Below are 17,327 nucleotides of genomic sequence, written 5' to 3'. Positions count from 1 at the left end.
CCACAGATCCCTGGTCAATTTCCCCTCTGGACCTTACCCACAAATCCCGCTGGGCCAATCCTTTAGAATCTATATCTAAAGGTTTATTATTACAAGAAAGAAAAGCCTGAGAGTGAGGTTAAGGGATAGTACATTCCATGCACCGAATCTCCCAGTTCTCGATGCAGGCTCTAGCAGAGATGTTGCAGCTGCTGGTTTAAAAGTTCTTATTGCACATCCTACGATCAGGATGGGTTCACAGGTCTTCCGGGCTCTTCAATCCCTGCAGTGCTGCCTCTGGGATGAAGTGCTGAGCTGAAGACAAAAATGGAGACCACCACATGGCCTATTTATCCCTCCTTTCTGGTCTCTTCTTGGCTACAGCAGGTCACCTGGTCCCCGGCTTATTCCTGTGTCCCCTGCTGGTAGCCCTTAGGTGTGAGTCACCCTCATGCTTTAGGTGTGTCCTTGGCCCATTGAGTGCCATTGTCCCACAGGGCCTCGCTGATTAGCATGTCCATAGGCCGGGCTCTGCCCACTGCTCAACCTCATGCAGGGAAATCTTCAGTGTCCATACAAGTACATGCTAATAATTGCACACACAGGCATTATACAAACACATGATCAGCGTACATAGGATTAGCAGACAGTGAGATTCTGTTCAACATCTTGCATGGCCCCCTTCTATACCATTTTCTGGGGCCAACACCCCCCCCTATGGGTGCAGCAGCAACCTGGCTGCTCCCCTCAAAATCCAGTAACGTGACAGATGGTTTATTAGGGGATGAGCTTTTTTGGGCCAGGCCCACTTCCTCAGATCAAATAGTGGAAGACAATTGGCACGACCATATATACCAAAGAGAAACAATCAAAAAACAGTGAACACATATAAAATTGACATCAGATTTTAGAACAGGGGGTGGGGGCGGGGAGGTTAATGCCTATGAGCTAATGATATTGCTAGGGTAAAAAATTAAGCACTGGGTTATAACGACTTAGACCAGTGATTCCCAACCAGGGTTCCGCATACTATAGTCAGGGGTTCCACGAGAAATTGTGGAATAAATAAATAGAATAAAAACAACTGAACGACAGAGTGATCGAACTTTGAAGATAAAATTCAAAGAAGTGCCGCTTGATGTGGTTTGCATTTCAATAAGAAGAACGTATCCTGCAATCTCAGCAAAAGCAGTGAACGTCTTACTCCAGTTTTCAACTTCTTACCTCTGTGAACAAGCTCTCTCATGTCTTACAGACATTAAAAGCAAAGAAAGAAATCGTCTGCTGTCCGTCGAAGAAGAACTGCGGGCGTGTGTGTCAAAAATTTGGCCAAGAATTCAACATCTGTGCAAAAAGAAACAAAAATGTCACACTGAAAGTCAACTTTCTATTGACTTTGGATGTGAACTTTATTTTGATGTTTAAGTAAACTTTATTTTGATTTGATATTTTGATATTTGCAAAAAAAGATTAGAGAAGACAAAAAAAGACAGGAAAAACGCTCCACGTTTTTTCTTACAATGTAAGCTGACAGATATAGAAGAGCTCTTTACAAATACATTTTCTTGACAATTATTTAGCGTGGAGAAATCCCTGTAATATTATCACTCTAGTATAACTTTGTATTATGATCTTGTCCTTTTCGATACATCTTTAAGTGTTCTTATAGAATCTCTGGAACATTTCTCCTAGAACTTTGTAGTAAGAGAAACTTTCCTTTAAATAGATAGATATTTTTTCTTACAAGATCTCTTTTGAGCTCTCCCCTTTCCTTGATTGCCCTGTTGAAATGAACGAGGTGTGAATGGAGAATGAAAGGGGAGCCTCTCCAGCAGCAGTTGCAAGCGTAGAGAAGGTCTGGGAGCCAGACCCAAGACAATAAGGAGAAAGCACTTTTATTCTCACCACAATACTTCTATTACAAGCATAATGACTAAATGGAAAAAAGTCACCAATTAATAAACTTCCACCATGGGCCAAAACAGTTACAAAGGAGAGGAAACCCCATTTTTAAATGCACAGACATCCGATTCCCATTCCCAAACCATAAAACAATAAAACCTCATGGATTTATCTAAACTTTACCCTACTCAGATAGTGAAGGGTCGATTCTTGGATTGGAGACAGTGTCTGTCCGCCTCAATAGCTGGAGGGAAACTGCCCAGGGACAAAGGAGGAAAACCCCCCAAAATTCCTTTGTCCCAGTTTGAAATTCCTACCTGCATTCCTATTGGCTGACTCTACCTGGACTGTCATTGCTCATTAAGGCTATGTCTAGACTGCAGGCTTCTTTCGAAAGAGGCTCTAGACTGAAGGCGGATCTTTCGAAAGAGAAATCTGCTTTTTCGAAAGAGAGCACCCAGCGAGTCTGGATGCTCTCTTTCGAAGACGGCCTCTTTACATTGAAGAACGCCTTCTTTCGAAAGAGGAACTGTCGAAAGAAGGCGTTCTTCCTCGTGAAACGAGGTTTACCGCCATCGAAAGAAAAGCCGCGTTCTTTCAAAATAATTTCGAAAGAACGCGGCTTGAGTCTGGACGCAGGGGAAGTTTTTTCGGGAAAAGGCTACTTTTCCCGAAAAAACCCCAGAGTCTGGACACGGCCTAAAAGTGCTGTAATATGAATCTCTGTCCCTCACGGTGACCCCCTGCAGCAAAGTCTTCCCCCTCCCGGCACTGACCGGCCCCTCAGGCCTGTTTTCATGCAGTGTTCAGCAGTGGAAAAACAGAGCGCTGCGTTGCATGAGTGGTCTGCTATAGCACGGTGGGAAACTGAGGCAAAGGCCGCGGCCCCTTCCCAGTGATCTCTGAGGTGGGTGTTTACTGAGAGTTCCCGGCTTTTGGATTGCAGCCAGGGTGTTCTCCCAAATTAATCTTGGGATCCGTCTCTTGGAGGAAAACTTTTTTCGTGATACCCCGACTCGGTGGTTGCGCCAAGGGAGGTATTGCCACATAGAGACGCCCAGCTATTAACAGCGAGGGCCTTGTTATCTTAACGAATGGTCTTCTGAAGAACTAGATTATCAGGATGAGGAAGAGGGTTAATGAGCTTGTTAATAGTGCAATAGCCCTCTCCTTTATCTCTGTGTACTCAGGGAAAGGATTGGGCTGTTTCCAAACAGCAGATAAAGGTGATGGGACAGACAATGGCAGGTATTAGTGTATCATGTTACTTAGAATTACAGAGAAGTGAGCAGGCATGAGGAACAGGCACCCTCTGTGTACAAGAGAGATCTCCTGGGCTTGTGTCAATACAAGGTTGTAAATCTTTTAGTAAGCTCTTAACTCCTTCAATTAGGTAAGAGCACACACCCCATTACGGAAAATGCACAGAGCAAAATCAGTAGCCGGATCAGAAAGCCCCCTTTGGAGCATGCAGGGATGGAGAGAAAGTCACTTAGTCCAGGTCTACTCTGCAGAGTTCTGTTGGAAAAAGACGCGCAAATTGCGATCCGCAATCTGTGCATCGTTTTCCGAATCTTTGGTCAGAAGAGGCTTTTCCGATATTTGGCCTCTCTACACTGTGCCAAATATCGGAAAAACCTCCTCTTCTGGAAGAGGCCTTATTCCTCATTAAATGAGAAAGGCAGGGATGTCGAAAGACCGTGCCCACGTTTACGGAAACAGTGCCGAAAAAGCAGATGCGTTCCCGGGACTCAGCACGGTTTTTCTGCCGCGTAGACAGAGCCTCAGACAGCCACAGGGAAACTCACAAACAAGTGCGAGTAGCTTGTCCAATCCTTTGCGACCACCGTCAAGGAATCTCTTGGTTTGACCCAGACCATCCTGATGAAATAGTCCGATGTTTCCTAGGGCTTTGTCTCAAGATCTTTGAGGTGACAGGAAATATTTGCACCATTTGTTTGTCGAAAGACACACGTTCAGCTGTCCCCGAGCTATTAAACAGATTTGACATTCACTAGCCAAGTACTTTTGGTCTAAAAAGGGGACTTGGGACACCATCCAGAACATGGCCAGAGAAGGCCTAAGATCAGGGCCAGGCCATCAAGAGCAAAATTTCTGAGCCACCGGGCAAGGTTTGGGAGGTTTCCTATGTGCTCCCAGAAGGGGAGGGGCCTTGGGTAGGACAGGCGGAGTCTTGTGTGGAAGGGGCGGGGCTAAGGGCGAGTCCCCTCCCATCGTCTTCGGAACACCCCTTCCGGGAGTTGCAGGCTGCTACTAAATCCCCCCTCACTCTTCTCTTCTGCAGACTGAACAAACCCAAATTCCTCAGCCTCTCCTCGTAGGTCCTGTGCTCCAGCTCCCAAATTGTGGCCTGTTACCGTCCCTCAGGCCAGCCCCTGGAGCTTGGGGCTGGCCCAAGGGGAGGAGGGAACAAGTCAGTCCAGTAACCAAAGGACCCTTAGATCGTCATGAACACAAGGCCAGGTACTTAAAAGGCACCGGACAGGACAGGAGATAGGAGTGAGTGTTGTGCTGCGAGGATTGGAATTTAGACCAGTCCTGTTAAACTTCCGAACGTTAACAAACAAGGAGCGGGTCTGTCGCACCTTAGCCCAGTGCGGCTCAACCTCTTTTTTTAATAAAGCGCCCCCTTTAAAAAAATAAAATGAAAAGGACCTCCAGGAGCTACAGTTTTCAGACATGCCCCATTTTTTTCCTTGCAACACATTTGTTGAAACAACTTAGTTGCCGCAGGGCGGGCCATGACATTTTTGGGTGCAGAGAGTATAAAACTAATAAAGGGCTGTCAAACTTCAGTTTTCCCCAAATTTCAGTGGTGCGGATGTACCCCCCGGGTCCGTCTAGACGACAGGCTTTTGTCGACAGATACGGTCGACAAAGCTTCTGTCGACAAAGAGCGTCTAGACGACAGCCAGTTCCCTCGACAAAGCAAGCGGATTTGTCGACACGACAGTGTAGATGCAATGGGCAGTGTAGATGCCATAATGCCTTCTGGAGACAGAACTCTGTCGACAAAAGGCGTTAATCCTCGCAGAATGAGGTTTACCGTTGTCGACAAAACTGCCGAGTTGTCGTTATGTCGACAGAACTCGGCAGCAGTGTAGAAGCAGGTCTAGTTTGGTCCACAAAAGTCCACTTTTGTCGACAACCCTGTAGTCTAGACACACCTCCTCAGACTACTCGTAGCACCGGTTGAGAAACACTGCCTTAGGGAACGTCTACATAGCATGAATATTTCGGAATAAGCTATTTTGGATGAAATACTCTAAGGCTACGTCTAGACTGGCATGATTTTCTGAAAATGCTTTTAATGGAAAAGTTTTCCGTTAAAAGCATTTCCGGAAAAGCACTTTTTGTGGAAAAGCGTCCATGGCCAATCTAGACGCGCTTTTCTGCAAAAAAGCCCCGATCGCCATTTTCGCCATCGGGGCTTTTTTGCGGAAAACACTACTGTGCTGTCTTCACAGGCCCTTTTCCGGAACAGTTTTCCGGAAAAAGACTTTTGCCCGAACGGGAGCAGCATAGTTTTTCCGGAAAAGCACTGATGATTTTACGGAAAAGCACTGATGATTTTACAGGAGATAGTCAGTGTTTTTCCGGAAATTCAAGCAGCCAGTGTAGACAGCTGGCAAGTTATTCCAGAAAAGCGGCTGATTTCCCAGAATAACTTGCCAGTGTAGACACAGCCTAAAATAGATCATTTCAAAAGAGCGGAGTGTCCACACAACCACTATTTCGAAATAGCCATTTCGTAAGAGGCGTTATTTCTCGTGGAATGAGGCTAGAGAAGGCAGAAGAAGCTGCCAATTTATTTTGAAAATAACAGGATTTATTTTGAAATGGAGGGTCTGTCTACACCACGGAGTTTTTCTGAGAGAAACAGAAAAACTCTGCTTCGTCCAAGGATTGTGTCTGTTTTTTTGGAACAGTTTCCGCTGTTCCTTCGCCATCCCGGTATTCCTCATTGTCTGAGGAAGAAGAGATGTGCCGAACGAGGAGGTTTTTTCCGTATAGTTTCAGAAAAGCCTCTTCCGAAAGAAAAGCGGAAAAAGTTACGCAAATTGCACATCTTTTTCCAACTTTTCTTTGGAGTCTAGACACAGCCCAGAAATGCTGCGTAGATTCTCGCATTCTTATTTTGGAAAAAACGACCGTTCTCCCGAAGTCACCCTGCTGTGTAGACGCACCCTCAGGAACTAAGAAAAAACTTCTCTTAAACTTGTAAATCTTCTTGAAAAAGAGGGTGAACAGGGATGACTCCCCAGCTGATGGCAAAGCGTTAGAAAGAGATCTCAGCAAACCAGGCGACAGGATCACACAGGGGCCGGTGGACTTTGGTGTTGATCAATGCAAAGTAACGCACACGGGAAAATATCATCCCCGCTGCACACACCAACATGATGGCTAGGTCTACACTGGCATGATTTTCCGAAAATGCTTTTAACGGATGTGGTGAAGACCAGGACTTTAATAGAGTTCAAAAAAAGAGCTAGATAGATTCATGGAGGTTAGGTCCATCAATGGCTACTAGCCCCCTCTCTGCCTGGCTGCACAGCAGTGAAATCCAGGGACAGGCTGAGGGCCACCTGGCATTAGCTGGAAACACACACACACACACACACACACACACACACACACACACACACACAGTGCTGAGCAAGCAGCCAGGCCTCCAGAAATGGGGCCTCGACTTCCCTGGCTTCTTCCCTGCTATTGAACCCTATTAAAATCCTGGTCTTCACCACATCCTTTGGCAAGGAGTTCCACAGGTTGGTTGTGAAGAAATTTCAGATTGAGGGGGAGAGGGGTGACCTATGCATGCTGTGATGTGGGGTGCAGAGTGAGGACAGAGGCTTCAGCAGTGTTACTAAGCATGCTCAGTACAAGCCAAGCACCAATGGGGTGGGGAGAGGGGAGACCAACCCCACCCAGCCCCACATCACCTCTACCCCAGGGCTCCCAATGAAAAACTTTGCTTTTCCGGCAGAGGACTGAGCTGTGAGCCAGCAGGGGTGGGTGGGTCCCTGGAGGCTGGGTGGAAGCGAGCGACACCGACCGGCAGCCGCCTGCCCCAAGCCCGGCCTCGTGTGGGAACAGGGGTCGGGCTGTGACCCCAAATCCCAACTGCAGGTGTCCTACGGCAACGCCGGGGGGAGCTGACCCCTCCCGTGCGGCCTCAGGGGGCTGCGTTTTAGAAGAGAGGAACATCGGAACGGCCAGACGGGGTCGGACCCAAGGCCCATCCAGTCCAGTGTCCTGTCTGCCCACAGTGGCCAGCGCCAGGTGCCCCAGAGGGAGTGAACCGAACAGGGAATCATCCAGTGAGCCCTCCCCCGTCACCCTTTTCCAGACACACAGAGCAGGGACACCCTCCCTACCCATCCCATTGATGGACCTCACCTCCATGAATCTCTCTCGCTTTTTTTTTTTTAAAACCCTGTTAAATCTGGTTTTCCACAGCCTCCTCCGGCGAGGAGTTCCACAGGTTGGCGGTGCGCTGCATGAAGAAAAACTTCCTTGTTATGTTTTAAGCCTGCTGCCTATTCATGCCACTTGCTGACCCTTCGTTTTTGGGTGATGGGAACAAGTCAGTCACTTTTCCCACACCTGTCATAATTTTATAGACCTCTCTCCTATTCCCCCTGAGTCTCCTCTTTTCCAAGCTGAAAAGTCCCCGTCTTTTTAATCTCTCCTCCTATGGGACCCGTTCCCAACCTCTCTGCATTGTGGCCCTTTTCTGAACCTTTTCAAAGGCCAAAAGAGCTTTTTGGAGACGAGGCGGTCACATCTGTAGGTACAATTCCAGCTGCCGGCATCCCATGGATTTATACAGAGGCGATTAATCTTTATGAATGCGACTACCCCACACCCTTAGCTGGAAATAAGTGACGCTGTTTGCACTGTGCTCCCATAGCTTCTTTCGAGCTCATTTTGACCGTCTTTTTCGAAACGCGGCGCTGTCTAAACAGCGGCTAAGTTCGAAACAGACCCCATAGTAATGCTCATCGTGCAACAGGATAAAATAAGTCTTGGGGGACACTGGCCCCCCCCCCGTTTTAAAAAAGCCCCAGCCGCCTTTCGCCGGATACAGCACCACCTGTATGTTAACTCCTAAATGCTGTTCAAACTTTGCTACGTCGCTGAGCGGAACTTTTTTGGATCTGACCACCCCAGTTTCTCGGGAAGCTTTCTCGCCCCCTCTAACAATTCGGCGTCCGTAGGTTTACGATCTGACAGGACGGCCAAGAGCCCGCCTGCAAAACACAGACTGGTACCGGTGTAAGCCAGGTCTACTACACATGGTCTCTTTTTATGAATAATTTGACTACTAAGGATAGAATTTAAAACTCTCCGAGCACCCCCAGCCCTGTTTTTTACAACTGTCACAATGAGGAGCAATGGTCCATTGAGGTGCAACTCTCTATTACTCTGGAACAGCTTTGAGGTCTGGTTTAAAAAAAATCTTCAGCAGAGAGCTCGTCCCTAGTTCTTCTGACAAACTGAGGAACTGGAGTTGTGTTTGCGTGGCTGCAATACCTCGTAATTAAATTACGGCTCTCTAAACGTAACTGAACATAATCAGGGCCTATCCTACCATTAACGTCATCTAGAATTAACTGTATTCCCCTACGTGAGGCTTCAATAACCTGTTCAGCTGAATTTATTTGCTCAAGATTGACAAAATGAAATGCCTCACAATACACTGACCCCCCCAAATCTAGGTACTTCCCGTTGCCAACTTCTCACTCTCTCCATATACAACTCTGGATTTTCAGGGGCACTTGAGGGTTCCTCTACGGGCCCATCAGGGGCATCTTCTACCTCAGATGCTATTTCAGAGTCAGAGCGGTCTCTGTGAGAGTTATCAGGACTAGCCAGGGACCTGTCTACAGACTCATCGCCACCCCGCAGGTCAGATAAGCCATTTTGTGAACCTCCAGCAGGGGGCATCTCTTTTGGGTATTTTTTCTTTAGCCTTTTTTTAAAATTTTGCAGTGATCTTGGCCTGGAACTTTTTGGCAGCCACCCGTTCATCCGCCAAATGCTGTCCCCCCCTTTTGTTTACACCTTATCTGATGGGAACCCCTGAGGATGACCCCTTTCCCCAGGCCCCTTTCTTTTAGGCCCCGAGGATACAGAATTCACCAGTTTTCTGAATGAAGCATCAAACTCTTCCCCCATACGAGAATATGGGGGAGCTGTGATGAGCTCATGGTTTTGGGAGAATGGTTTGTCAGTCCTTGGTTTTTTATTCACAACCCCTAGAGCGCGTGCTCCGGGTTTGTGAATGTGTGTGGTTTTATGCACGTTCAGAACCCCTAGAGCGCGTGCTCCTGGTTTGTGAACGTGTGTGGTTTTGCGCATGTTCAGAACCCCTAGAGCGCGTGCTCCGGGTTTGTGAATGTGTGGGGTTTTGCGCACGTTCAGAACCCCTAGAGCGCGTGCTCCGGGTTTGTGAACGTGTGGGGTTTTGCGCACGTTCAGAACCCCTAGAGCGCGTGCTCCGGGTTTGTGAACGTGTGTGGTTTTGCGCACGTTCAGAACCCCTAGAGCGCGTGCTCCGGGTTTGTGAACGTGTGTGGTTTTGCGCACGTTCACAACCCCTAGAGCGCCTGCTCCGGGTTTGCGAACGTGTGTGGTTTTGCCCACGTTCACAACCCCTAGAGCGCCTGCTCCGGGTTTGTGAATGTGGGCATTTTCACTCAGTTCTCTCAGGGCTTGGTGTGGCAGTGGCCACTGAGGAACTGGAGTTGTGTTTGTGTGGCTGCAACACCTCGGCATTGCAGGAGTTTTCAGTCCTTGGTTTTTTATTCACAACCCCTAGAGCGCGTGCTCCAGGTTTGTGAATGTGTGTGGTTTTGCGCACGTTCACAACCCCTAGAGCGCGTGCTCCGGGTTTGTGAATGTGGGCGTTTTCACTCACAGTTCTCAGGGCTTGGTGTGGCAGTGGCCACTGAGGAACTGGAGTTGTGTTTGTGTGGCTGCAATACCTCGGCATTGCAGGAGTTTTCAGTCCTTGGTTTTTTATTCACAACCCCTAGAGCGCGTGCTCCGGGTTTGTGAACGTGTGTGGTTTTGCGCACGTTCACAACCCCTAGAGCGCCTGCTCCGGGTTTGCGAATGTGTGTGGTTTTGCGCACGTTCAGAACCCCTAGAGCGCCTGCTCCGGGTTTGCGAACGTGTGTGGTTTTGCGCACGTTCACAACCCCTAGAGCGCGTGCTCCGGGTTTGCGAACGTGTGTGGTTTTGCGCACGTTCACAACCCCTAGAGCGCCTGCTCCGGGTTTGTGAACGTGTGTGGTTTTGCGCACGTTCACAACCCCTAGAGCGCCTGCTCCGGGTTTGTGAATGTGGGCGTTTTTGCTCAGTTTTCTCAGGGCTTGGTGTGGCAGTAGCCGCCGAGGAACTGGAGTTGTGTGTGTGTGGCTGCAATACCTCGGCATTGCAGGAGTTTTCAGTCCTTGGTTTTTTATTCACAACCCCTAGAGCGCGTGCTCCGGGTTTGTGAACGTGTGTGGTTTTGCGCACGTTCACAACCCCTAGAGCGCGTGCTCCGGGTTTGTGAACGTGTGTGGTTTTGCGCACGTTCACAACCCCTAGAGCGCCTGCTCCGGGTTTGTGAATGTGGGCGTTTTCACTCACAGTTTTCTCAGGGCTTGGTGTGGCAGTAGCCGCTGAGGAACTGGAGTTGTGTTTGTGTGGCTGCAATACCTCGGCATTGCAGGAGTTTTCAGTCCTTGGTTTTTTATTCACAACCCCTAGAGCGCGTGCTCCAGGTTTGTGAATGTGTGTGGTTTTGCGCACGTTCACAACCCCTAGAGCGCGTGCTCCGGGTTTGTGAACGTGTGTGGTTTTGCGCACGTTCAGAACCCCTAGAGCGCCTGCTCCGGGTTTGTGAATGTGGGCGTTTTTGCTCACAGTTTCCTCAGGGCATGGTGTGGCAGTGGCCGCTGAGGAACTGGAGTTGTGGTTGCGTGGTTGTTTTTTACCAGAGTCTTTTGTTTTGTCCTTGGGTTTGACGTATGTGAGGTTCGGACCGCCCGGATGCTTCATCTGCACTCTTGTGCTGTTTTGCGTTGGTAAGGGTCTCAAAGCAGATTCCTGGTTCTTTGGCGGTTCTGGAGGAGGTGTCCTTGTAGGTCTGACTACAGCATTGTCAGAAAAGATGTCCATGCCTATGAGGTGTGGGGAAAAACGTTTTACAAAAAAAGAAAACCCCTGAACTTTACCTCTCTCTCACCCACACCTATGTATTTACTTAAAACCTCATAAAACAACCAAACTGATAAGCAAAAATATATTTCCTGGGCTTCATCGATCCATCAGTCACTGATGCTGGGGAATTTTCCTTTTCAGCTGTCTCTTTCCTTTTTCTTTTGAGCTTGTTTTCCCTCTGGTCTAAGGACCTCTCGTGTTTTGACTGTACTGTGGAGCAAACAACATTATTATCAAACACATGAAACCCTCTTGTAAACTTTAAAATCATTAGGGGGTTTTTCTATTTCAAAAGTTATAGCTTTAAAACAAAATCATCCATTTCAGGCTGTACAACAAACACCCGTTTTGAACTTATTTCTACCACTTAAAAAAAAAAAAAAACACAAACAACAAACAACAAAAACCCCACAAAATTATTTTAAATACATCTCATTTTGCAGACTAAAAGCCAAAACTGCTTTTAAACCCCCTTGTTAGTTTAAACAAACCAAGCACTTTAAAAAAAAACCCTACCCCTATGCCTTGCATATCCTATTCCCCCCCACACACATACACGAAACAGCAGCTTTATAAGACACACCAAACCAAGTTTGCAGCCATATACTTTTCAAAACCCACATGCATTGAACACATCACATTTGGCACAGAAAAAGCAACCCACCAAACACTCTATACCAGCAGTTTGCTAACATATAGTTTAAAAACACCAACAAGCTCCCCCACAATTAAGTTTTGAAAAAAACCCAACCCACAATTTAAACATTACAATGAGTTAAAAGACAAAAAAAATAACCCCCACGCTTTAAAAATGAAGCAAAAATGCAGGACAATGTAGCACTTTAAAGACTAACAAGATGGTTTATTAGATGATGAGCTTCCGTGGGCCAGACCCAAAGCTCATCATCTAATAAACCATCTTGTTAGTCTTTGAAGTGCTACTTTGTCCTGCATTTTGCTTCAGCTACCCAAGACTAACACGGCTCCATTTCTATCGCTTTAAAAATGATTATGGATAGTTCCCTTCTACCACAGGGTAAAGGCAGGCTGGCACAGGGCTATTCTGTTTTCCCCTATGTATATTTGGGACTATGGAATAAAGAACAAGCAAAAAAAATATGAGAGTTAAGATTACCCCCAAATGCTTCGAACCCCATTTTAAAAACACACCTATGTCTTGCACAGACCTCATCTCTCTCTCACAAATCACACACACACACACACACAGACACACACAAACCCCACATACATTTAAAAGCCAATTGCCAAAAAGTTACCTTTCACTATGGGATAAAGTGTTGCAGGCGCATGCTTGTTCTGTCCCTCCCCATGTGTGCTTGGGCCTTAAGGTTAAAGAATACGCACAAGTGTTAGTTAGTATTACCCAGGGTTTTTTTAAAACAGTATTAAGCACAACTCCAGTTAAAAATGGTTTTTACCTTGGCCTGGTGGGGAACTGCGGCTTAAAATGACTGGTTCCATGTTAAACAGATCACACTGCAATAAAGAGAGCCACCATTATTTTACTGAGAGAGCATGGCCCAAGAGTGGCATTATAGAATATATATTTTCAAAGTTACAAACAGGGAACATACCTTCTCCTGTCGCAGTCCAGCAGCCATTCAAGAAAGTTTCTGTTGAAAAGGACAGTCTCCAAACTACCTAGGTTTTTTATACTCTCCTAACCCATTGTTTCAATCAACTTCAATGTAGTAGCGAGCAGGTGAATTTGATCACTGCAACTCTGAAATAATAGATCCTTAAAGACTTTAGGCACCCCTCCCTACCATTGCCTTTGGTGATCTAGGGGTGGAGGAATTAAGCTGTCTCCACACCTGAGTTGCTTTTGGCTACATTTTTTTCTTTTAGTTAAAACACATTTTTGTAGGGCTTTCTTACAGTATTCACAGTAAAAGCACCAATCCTTAATGTAGCTGTACCCACTTCCACGTGGAGACCCTTTGCAGATAACAATACGTGTCTTGGGGTTTGTTTTTTTTAACACGCTTCTTTCAGGCTTAAGGCTTGGGGTTTAAATACAATGCTTTTAAATGTTTGATTGGCTTTAGAGCAAATGCTTGTTCTAAAGTATGGGTAAAAGTTGGAAACATTTCAGTTTGGGGTTAGACCCTTCATTTTTTGTTTTAACTTTTAATGGCTAGAAAAAGTAGCCCCTAGCATTCTACCAACGCCTGTGTCCTTTAAACTGTCCAATAGCGCTCTACCAACCCCAGGGGTTATATTTAAACTGTCCAATAGCATCTGCAAACTCCTGAGGTGTTATTTAATTAGATATTCATCAGAGCCCACCCATCCAACCCATCAAATTTAATTACTGAACATTAACCTCAACAAGGGTAAGTGGTCACACCTAAACCTAACCACTGACTAGCGCCCCCTGGCTATTCAGTGAGGTGCGGTGAAACCATTGAATTCATGTCTAATAAATCCTAACCGGGGGGGGGGAGGTAATTTTTCCCTTTTATTTAAAAAACAAAACATTTTGAGGGGTTTTTCCTTCCCCCGAGTGTCTACCATACCTCTTTCAGGGGGTTTTCAGTAAAGGGGCCCCTTTATACAAAATGGATTCTCAAAAGTTATAGCTTTAAAACAAAATCATCCATTTCAGGCTGTACAACAAACACCCGTTTTGAGTTTATTTCTACCACTTGGAATAGCCAAGCCGTTATTTCGAAAGATAATTCCAAATAACGGGCTTATGACAAAGAGGCGGAATACGGTATTTCGGGACACTGGAAGTCTCCCGAAATAGCGCCACAGGGTCGACATGTGCTGCCTTGATTCTCTATCCCTGTTGAAATGATTCCCCACAGTCTGCTTGCTCTTTTGACGGACCTGAGTGGATGTTTTCAGGCCTCTTCCGCTTCGCTGTCCGGCAACAGCTATGCTACGTGTTTTTGCAGGGGGAAATATGCTAATGAGGGACTCGTTTGCATGCGTCGCAATCTCATTTGCATATTTGCTGCCGATCCGTTTGTGCGCTGGGGATTTTTGAGCAAAAACAAGCCGGGTGGACGTTTCCTGTTTGTGCAAAATCCTCCTGTTTCCGCAAGACCCCAAAGGGGAGATCTACCGGTTTTGCAGAAAAAGGGAGTTTTTTGCGCAGAAAGAAAACATCCAGGAGGCTTGGATTTTGCGCAAAAACCCCTCGCGCCAAAATGGATTGGCAGCAAAGATGCAAATGAGATCGCCACTCATGCAAACGAGTCCTTCGTTAGCCTAGTTTCTGCGGGAGAAGCTCGCCGTGACGACGTTGCCTCTGGTTTTGCATGCACTGGTTGTTTCGTGGGGCTGTGTGCGGTTCCTGCTGTCCTGTGTTGTTCTGTAATGACGCTGTGTGCGCGTGCCTCGGTTTCCCCGGGCATGGCAGCGCTCACTGGACGAGGAGGGGGAGGCCGAGTATGACTCCGTGGGGAAGTACGTTGTGTCTGGGCACAGCTGAGGGCATCCGCTCAGGGCGAATTGCTCAAATCCGGGGCTCCTTACAGCCCCCAGACTGGTGACCTCTCCAAACAGGCCCCAAACCAGTCCCACAGAGCGCTTCAGCTGCCTGCTTCAAGCCTCATGAGCAAAACCCCTTCGACACCCCAGCAATATCCGTGCCCCACATGGCCCCGGGCCTATACACAGGTGGGGGGTCCTAGCACCCAATCCCACCTACCCCGAACAAGTTCTGTCCGGTTCCAAGAAACCAGCCACAGATCCCTGGTCAATTTACCCTCTGGACCTTACCCACAAATCACGCTGGGCCAATCCTTTAGAATCTATATCTAAAGGTTTATTATCACAAGAAAGAAAAGCATGAGAGTAAGGTTATTAAAGTACAGTACGTTACATGCACCGAATCTCCCAGTTCTCGATGCAGGCTCTAGCAGAGATGTTACAGCTGCTGGTTTAAAAGTTCTTATTGCACATCCTAGCATCAGGATGGGTTCACAGGTCTTCCGGGCTCTTCGATCCAGAGCGGTCCAGAGTGAGAGGGTTCCCCCAGGGGGCCCCACGGAGGCTGGGAGGCTCAGGGTGCGGAAGGGCCGGGAAGAGATGGGGGGCACCGTACGGAACTGAGAAAGAGTCAGAGTCCTGTGGATGATGGACCCTCTGTGAATGTTTCCAGTCCCTCTTTGAACCCTGTTAAAGCCTGGCCTGCACCCATCCTCCGGCGAGGAGTTCCACAGGTTGGCGGTGAGCAGTGTGAAGAAAAACCGGCCTTGGGTTTGGTTTCAACCTGCTGCCTATTTGTTGGGTGACCCCTCGTCCTAACGGGGTGGGAACAGCTCAACCACGCTGCCTTCCACAGAGTTCTTCTGATGTAAGGGGGGGAATCGAAAGACAGATCCAGAGGGGCTTGGCCGTATTACAGAATTAGCCCTTCCCACACAGAACTCCCCATCTCAGCACGAGAGCCGAGGCGCGAGACGCCTGCACCCAGACAGCCGGGGGAAGCACATGACAATAAGGGAAGTGGGTAGTGTGGCAGGCTGCCGTCAGCCCTCCAGCTCAGCTGTTCAAAGGCATTCCCACGAAGGAGATTTTCATGGAGGAGAAGGAAGTAGCCCGGTGGATGTTTCGGAGGGGTTGCTACCAAGCCCGGAAGGGGAGCAAAGCACACAGGCGCTTCTCGGGAAACAGGGAGGCCGGGAGGCCGATTGGAGCCGGGCACGGATCTTTAGTCCTCAAAATAGAGCTTATGCAAAGTGGGACGAGACCACAACCGGTCCCAGTAACAAACGTAACACATACAGGTGACATCCCTGCCCATCCTGGCTAGTAGCCATCGATGGACCCTCTGTGAATGTCCCTAGCTCTTTTTTGAACCCTGTTCAAGTCCTGGCCTGCACCCCGTCCTCCGGCGAGGAGTTCCACAGGTTGGCAGTGCGCAGTGTGAAGAAAAACGGCCTTGGGTTTGTTTTCAGCCTGCCTCCTATGCATGACACCCTCGTTCTCATGGGGTGGGAACTGCTCAACCACGCTGCCTTCCAGAGTTCTTCAGAGGTAAGGGGGCAATCAGCAGAAAAAGGCTCAGAGGTTTGGCCATGTTGCAGAAGTAGCCACCGCACCGTCTCTGCAGAGAGGAAGACAGATCCAGGTAGGACCAGGATGGATACGTATAAGGGACTTCCCCAAAAGAAAAATCCCCCCTGGGTTCCTGACACTGGGTGTCTCCTGACCTAAGTGTGCGGAAGATGCACAGAGTTGCAAAAGACAGGACATTCATTTCCCCCTGGAAATTAATTCTGTCGCCCTCAGCATGTGGCACCCACTACCGGGGAGGAAATTTCTTTTTGTGGGTCAGGCTATAAATTCCAAGCGCTCACTCCGGGACTCAGGCTGCTGGTGGAAACATGGACCGATTCTGTAAGTGAAACGGCCGCGCCGGGAGAATGGCGTTGGGGCTGGGCGGCGGGTCGACAGGGTGGCGTGGGTCCCTCCGCTGCGGCTTTCTCGTTTTGCGTCTTGCTCTCTTTTTAAGAACATAAGAACCTAAGAACGGCCGGATGGGGTCGGACCAAAGGTCCATCTAGCCTGATGTCCTGTCTGCCCACAGAGACCAATGCCAGGGGCCCCAGAGGGAGGGAACAGAACCCCTAATCCCAACGCGATCCTTCCCCTGTCACCCGCCTCCAGAGAAACAGAGTCTAGGGACACCATTGCTACCCATCCTGGCTAACAGCCATTGCTGGACTAACCTCCATGGATCTACCCAGCTCTTTTATGAACCCTGGTAAAGTCCTGCCCTTCAGCACATCCCCTGGCGAGGAGTTCCACAGGTTCACTGTGCACTGAGTGAAGAAAAACTTCCTTTGGTTTATTTTAAACTGGCTGCCAACATGCGAGGGATCCCCCCTCCCCCATCCCCTCGCGCTGCGGGTACCGGCGTTTGTCCAGAGGGTGCGCAGGGCTGTCTACTCCAATTGGACACGGCCGACAAACCTCACACTCACCTTCTCTGTGCCCGCGTGCGGCGAGGAGCTGGGTTTGCTCTGCCGGCTTCCCTGCCCCCCTTCGTGTGGGTCTGGGTTCTGCCAGTCACAGCGATGCCCTCCGGGCTCAGGCGTGTGCGTTGGCTTCACTGACGGCCCCTCGTTTCTCTTTCCCCCTCCGCCCCCAGCGCTGGCCCGGCTGCTCCTCCTCGCGGCCGTCCTGCGCCCCGAGAGCCTCGCCTTCGACCCCGCCCCCTGCCTGCATGA

At 48.5% G+C, this 17,327-nt stretch overlaps 1 protein-coding gene and 1 pseudogene across 1 annotated transcript in view; one reads left to right on the top strand and one right to left on the bottom strand.

Moving 5' to 3' along the window:
- Positions 1-6,490: 6,490 nt before the first annotated feature.
- On the bottom strand, positions 6,491-9,189 carry LOC149523126 (uncharacterized; annotated as a pseudogene).
- Positions 9,190-16,196: 7,007 nt separating this feature from the next.
- LOC102454164 (L-amino-acid oxidase-like) overlaps positions 16,197-17,327 on the top strand; it is a 14,239-nt gene continuing 13,108 nt past the window's right edge. Inside the window, exons 1-2 of the mRNA XM_075913641.2 lie at positions 16,197-16,494; positions 17,249-17,327. The exon at positions 17,249-17,327 is cut by the window's right edge and continues 136 nt beyond it. Of these exons, the coding sequence (XP_075769756.2) occupies positions 16,482-16,494; positions 17,249-17,327 (92 nt within the window). The 5' untranslated portion in view covers positions 16,197-16,481. The remainder of the gene's footprint in view (positions 16,495-17,248) is intronic.

Source organism: Pelodiscus sinensis, chromosome 19, assembly GCF_052426305.1.
Source record: "Pelodiscus sinensis isolate ZL-2025 chromosome 19, ASM5242630v1, whole genome shotgun sequence".
NCBI classification, from domain to species: Eukaryota; Metazoa; Chordata; order Testudines; family Trionychidae; genus Pelodiscus; species Pelodiscus sinensis.
This window is presented reverse-complemented; position numbering and strand designations above follow the sequence as displayed.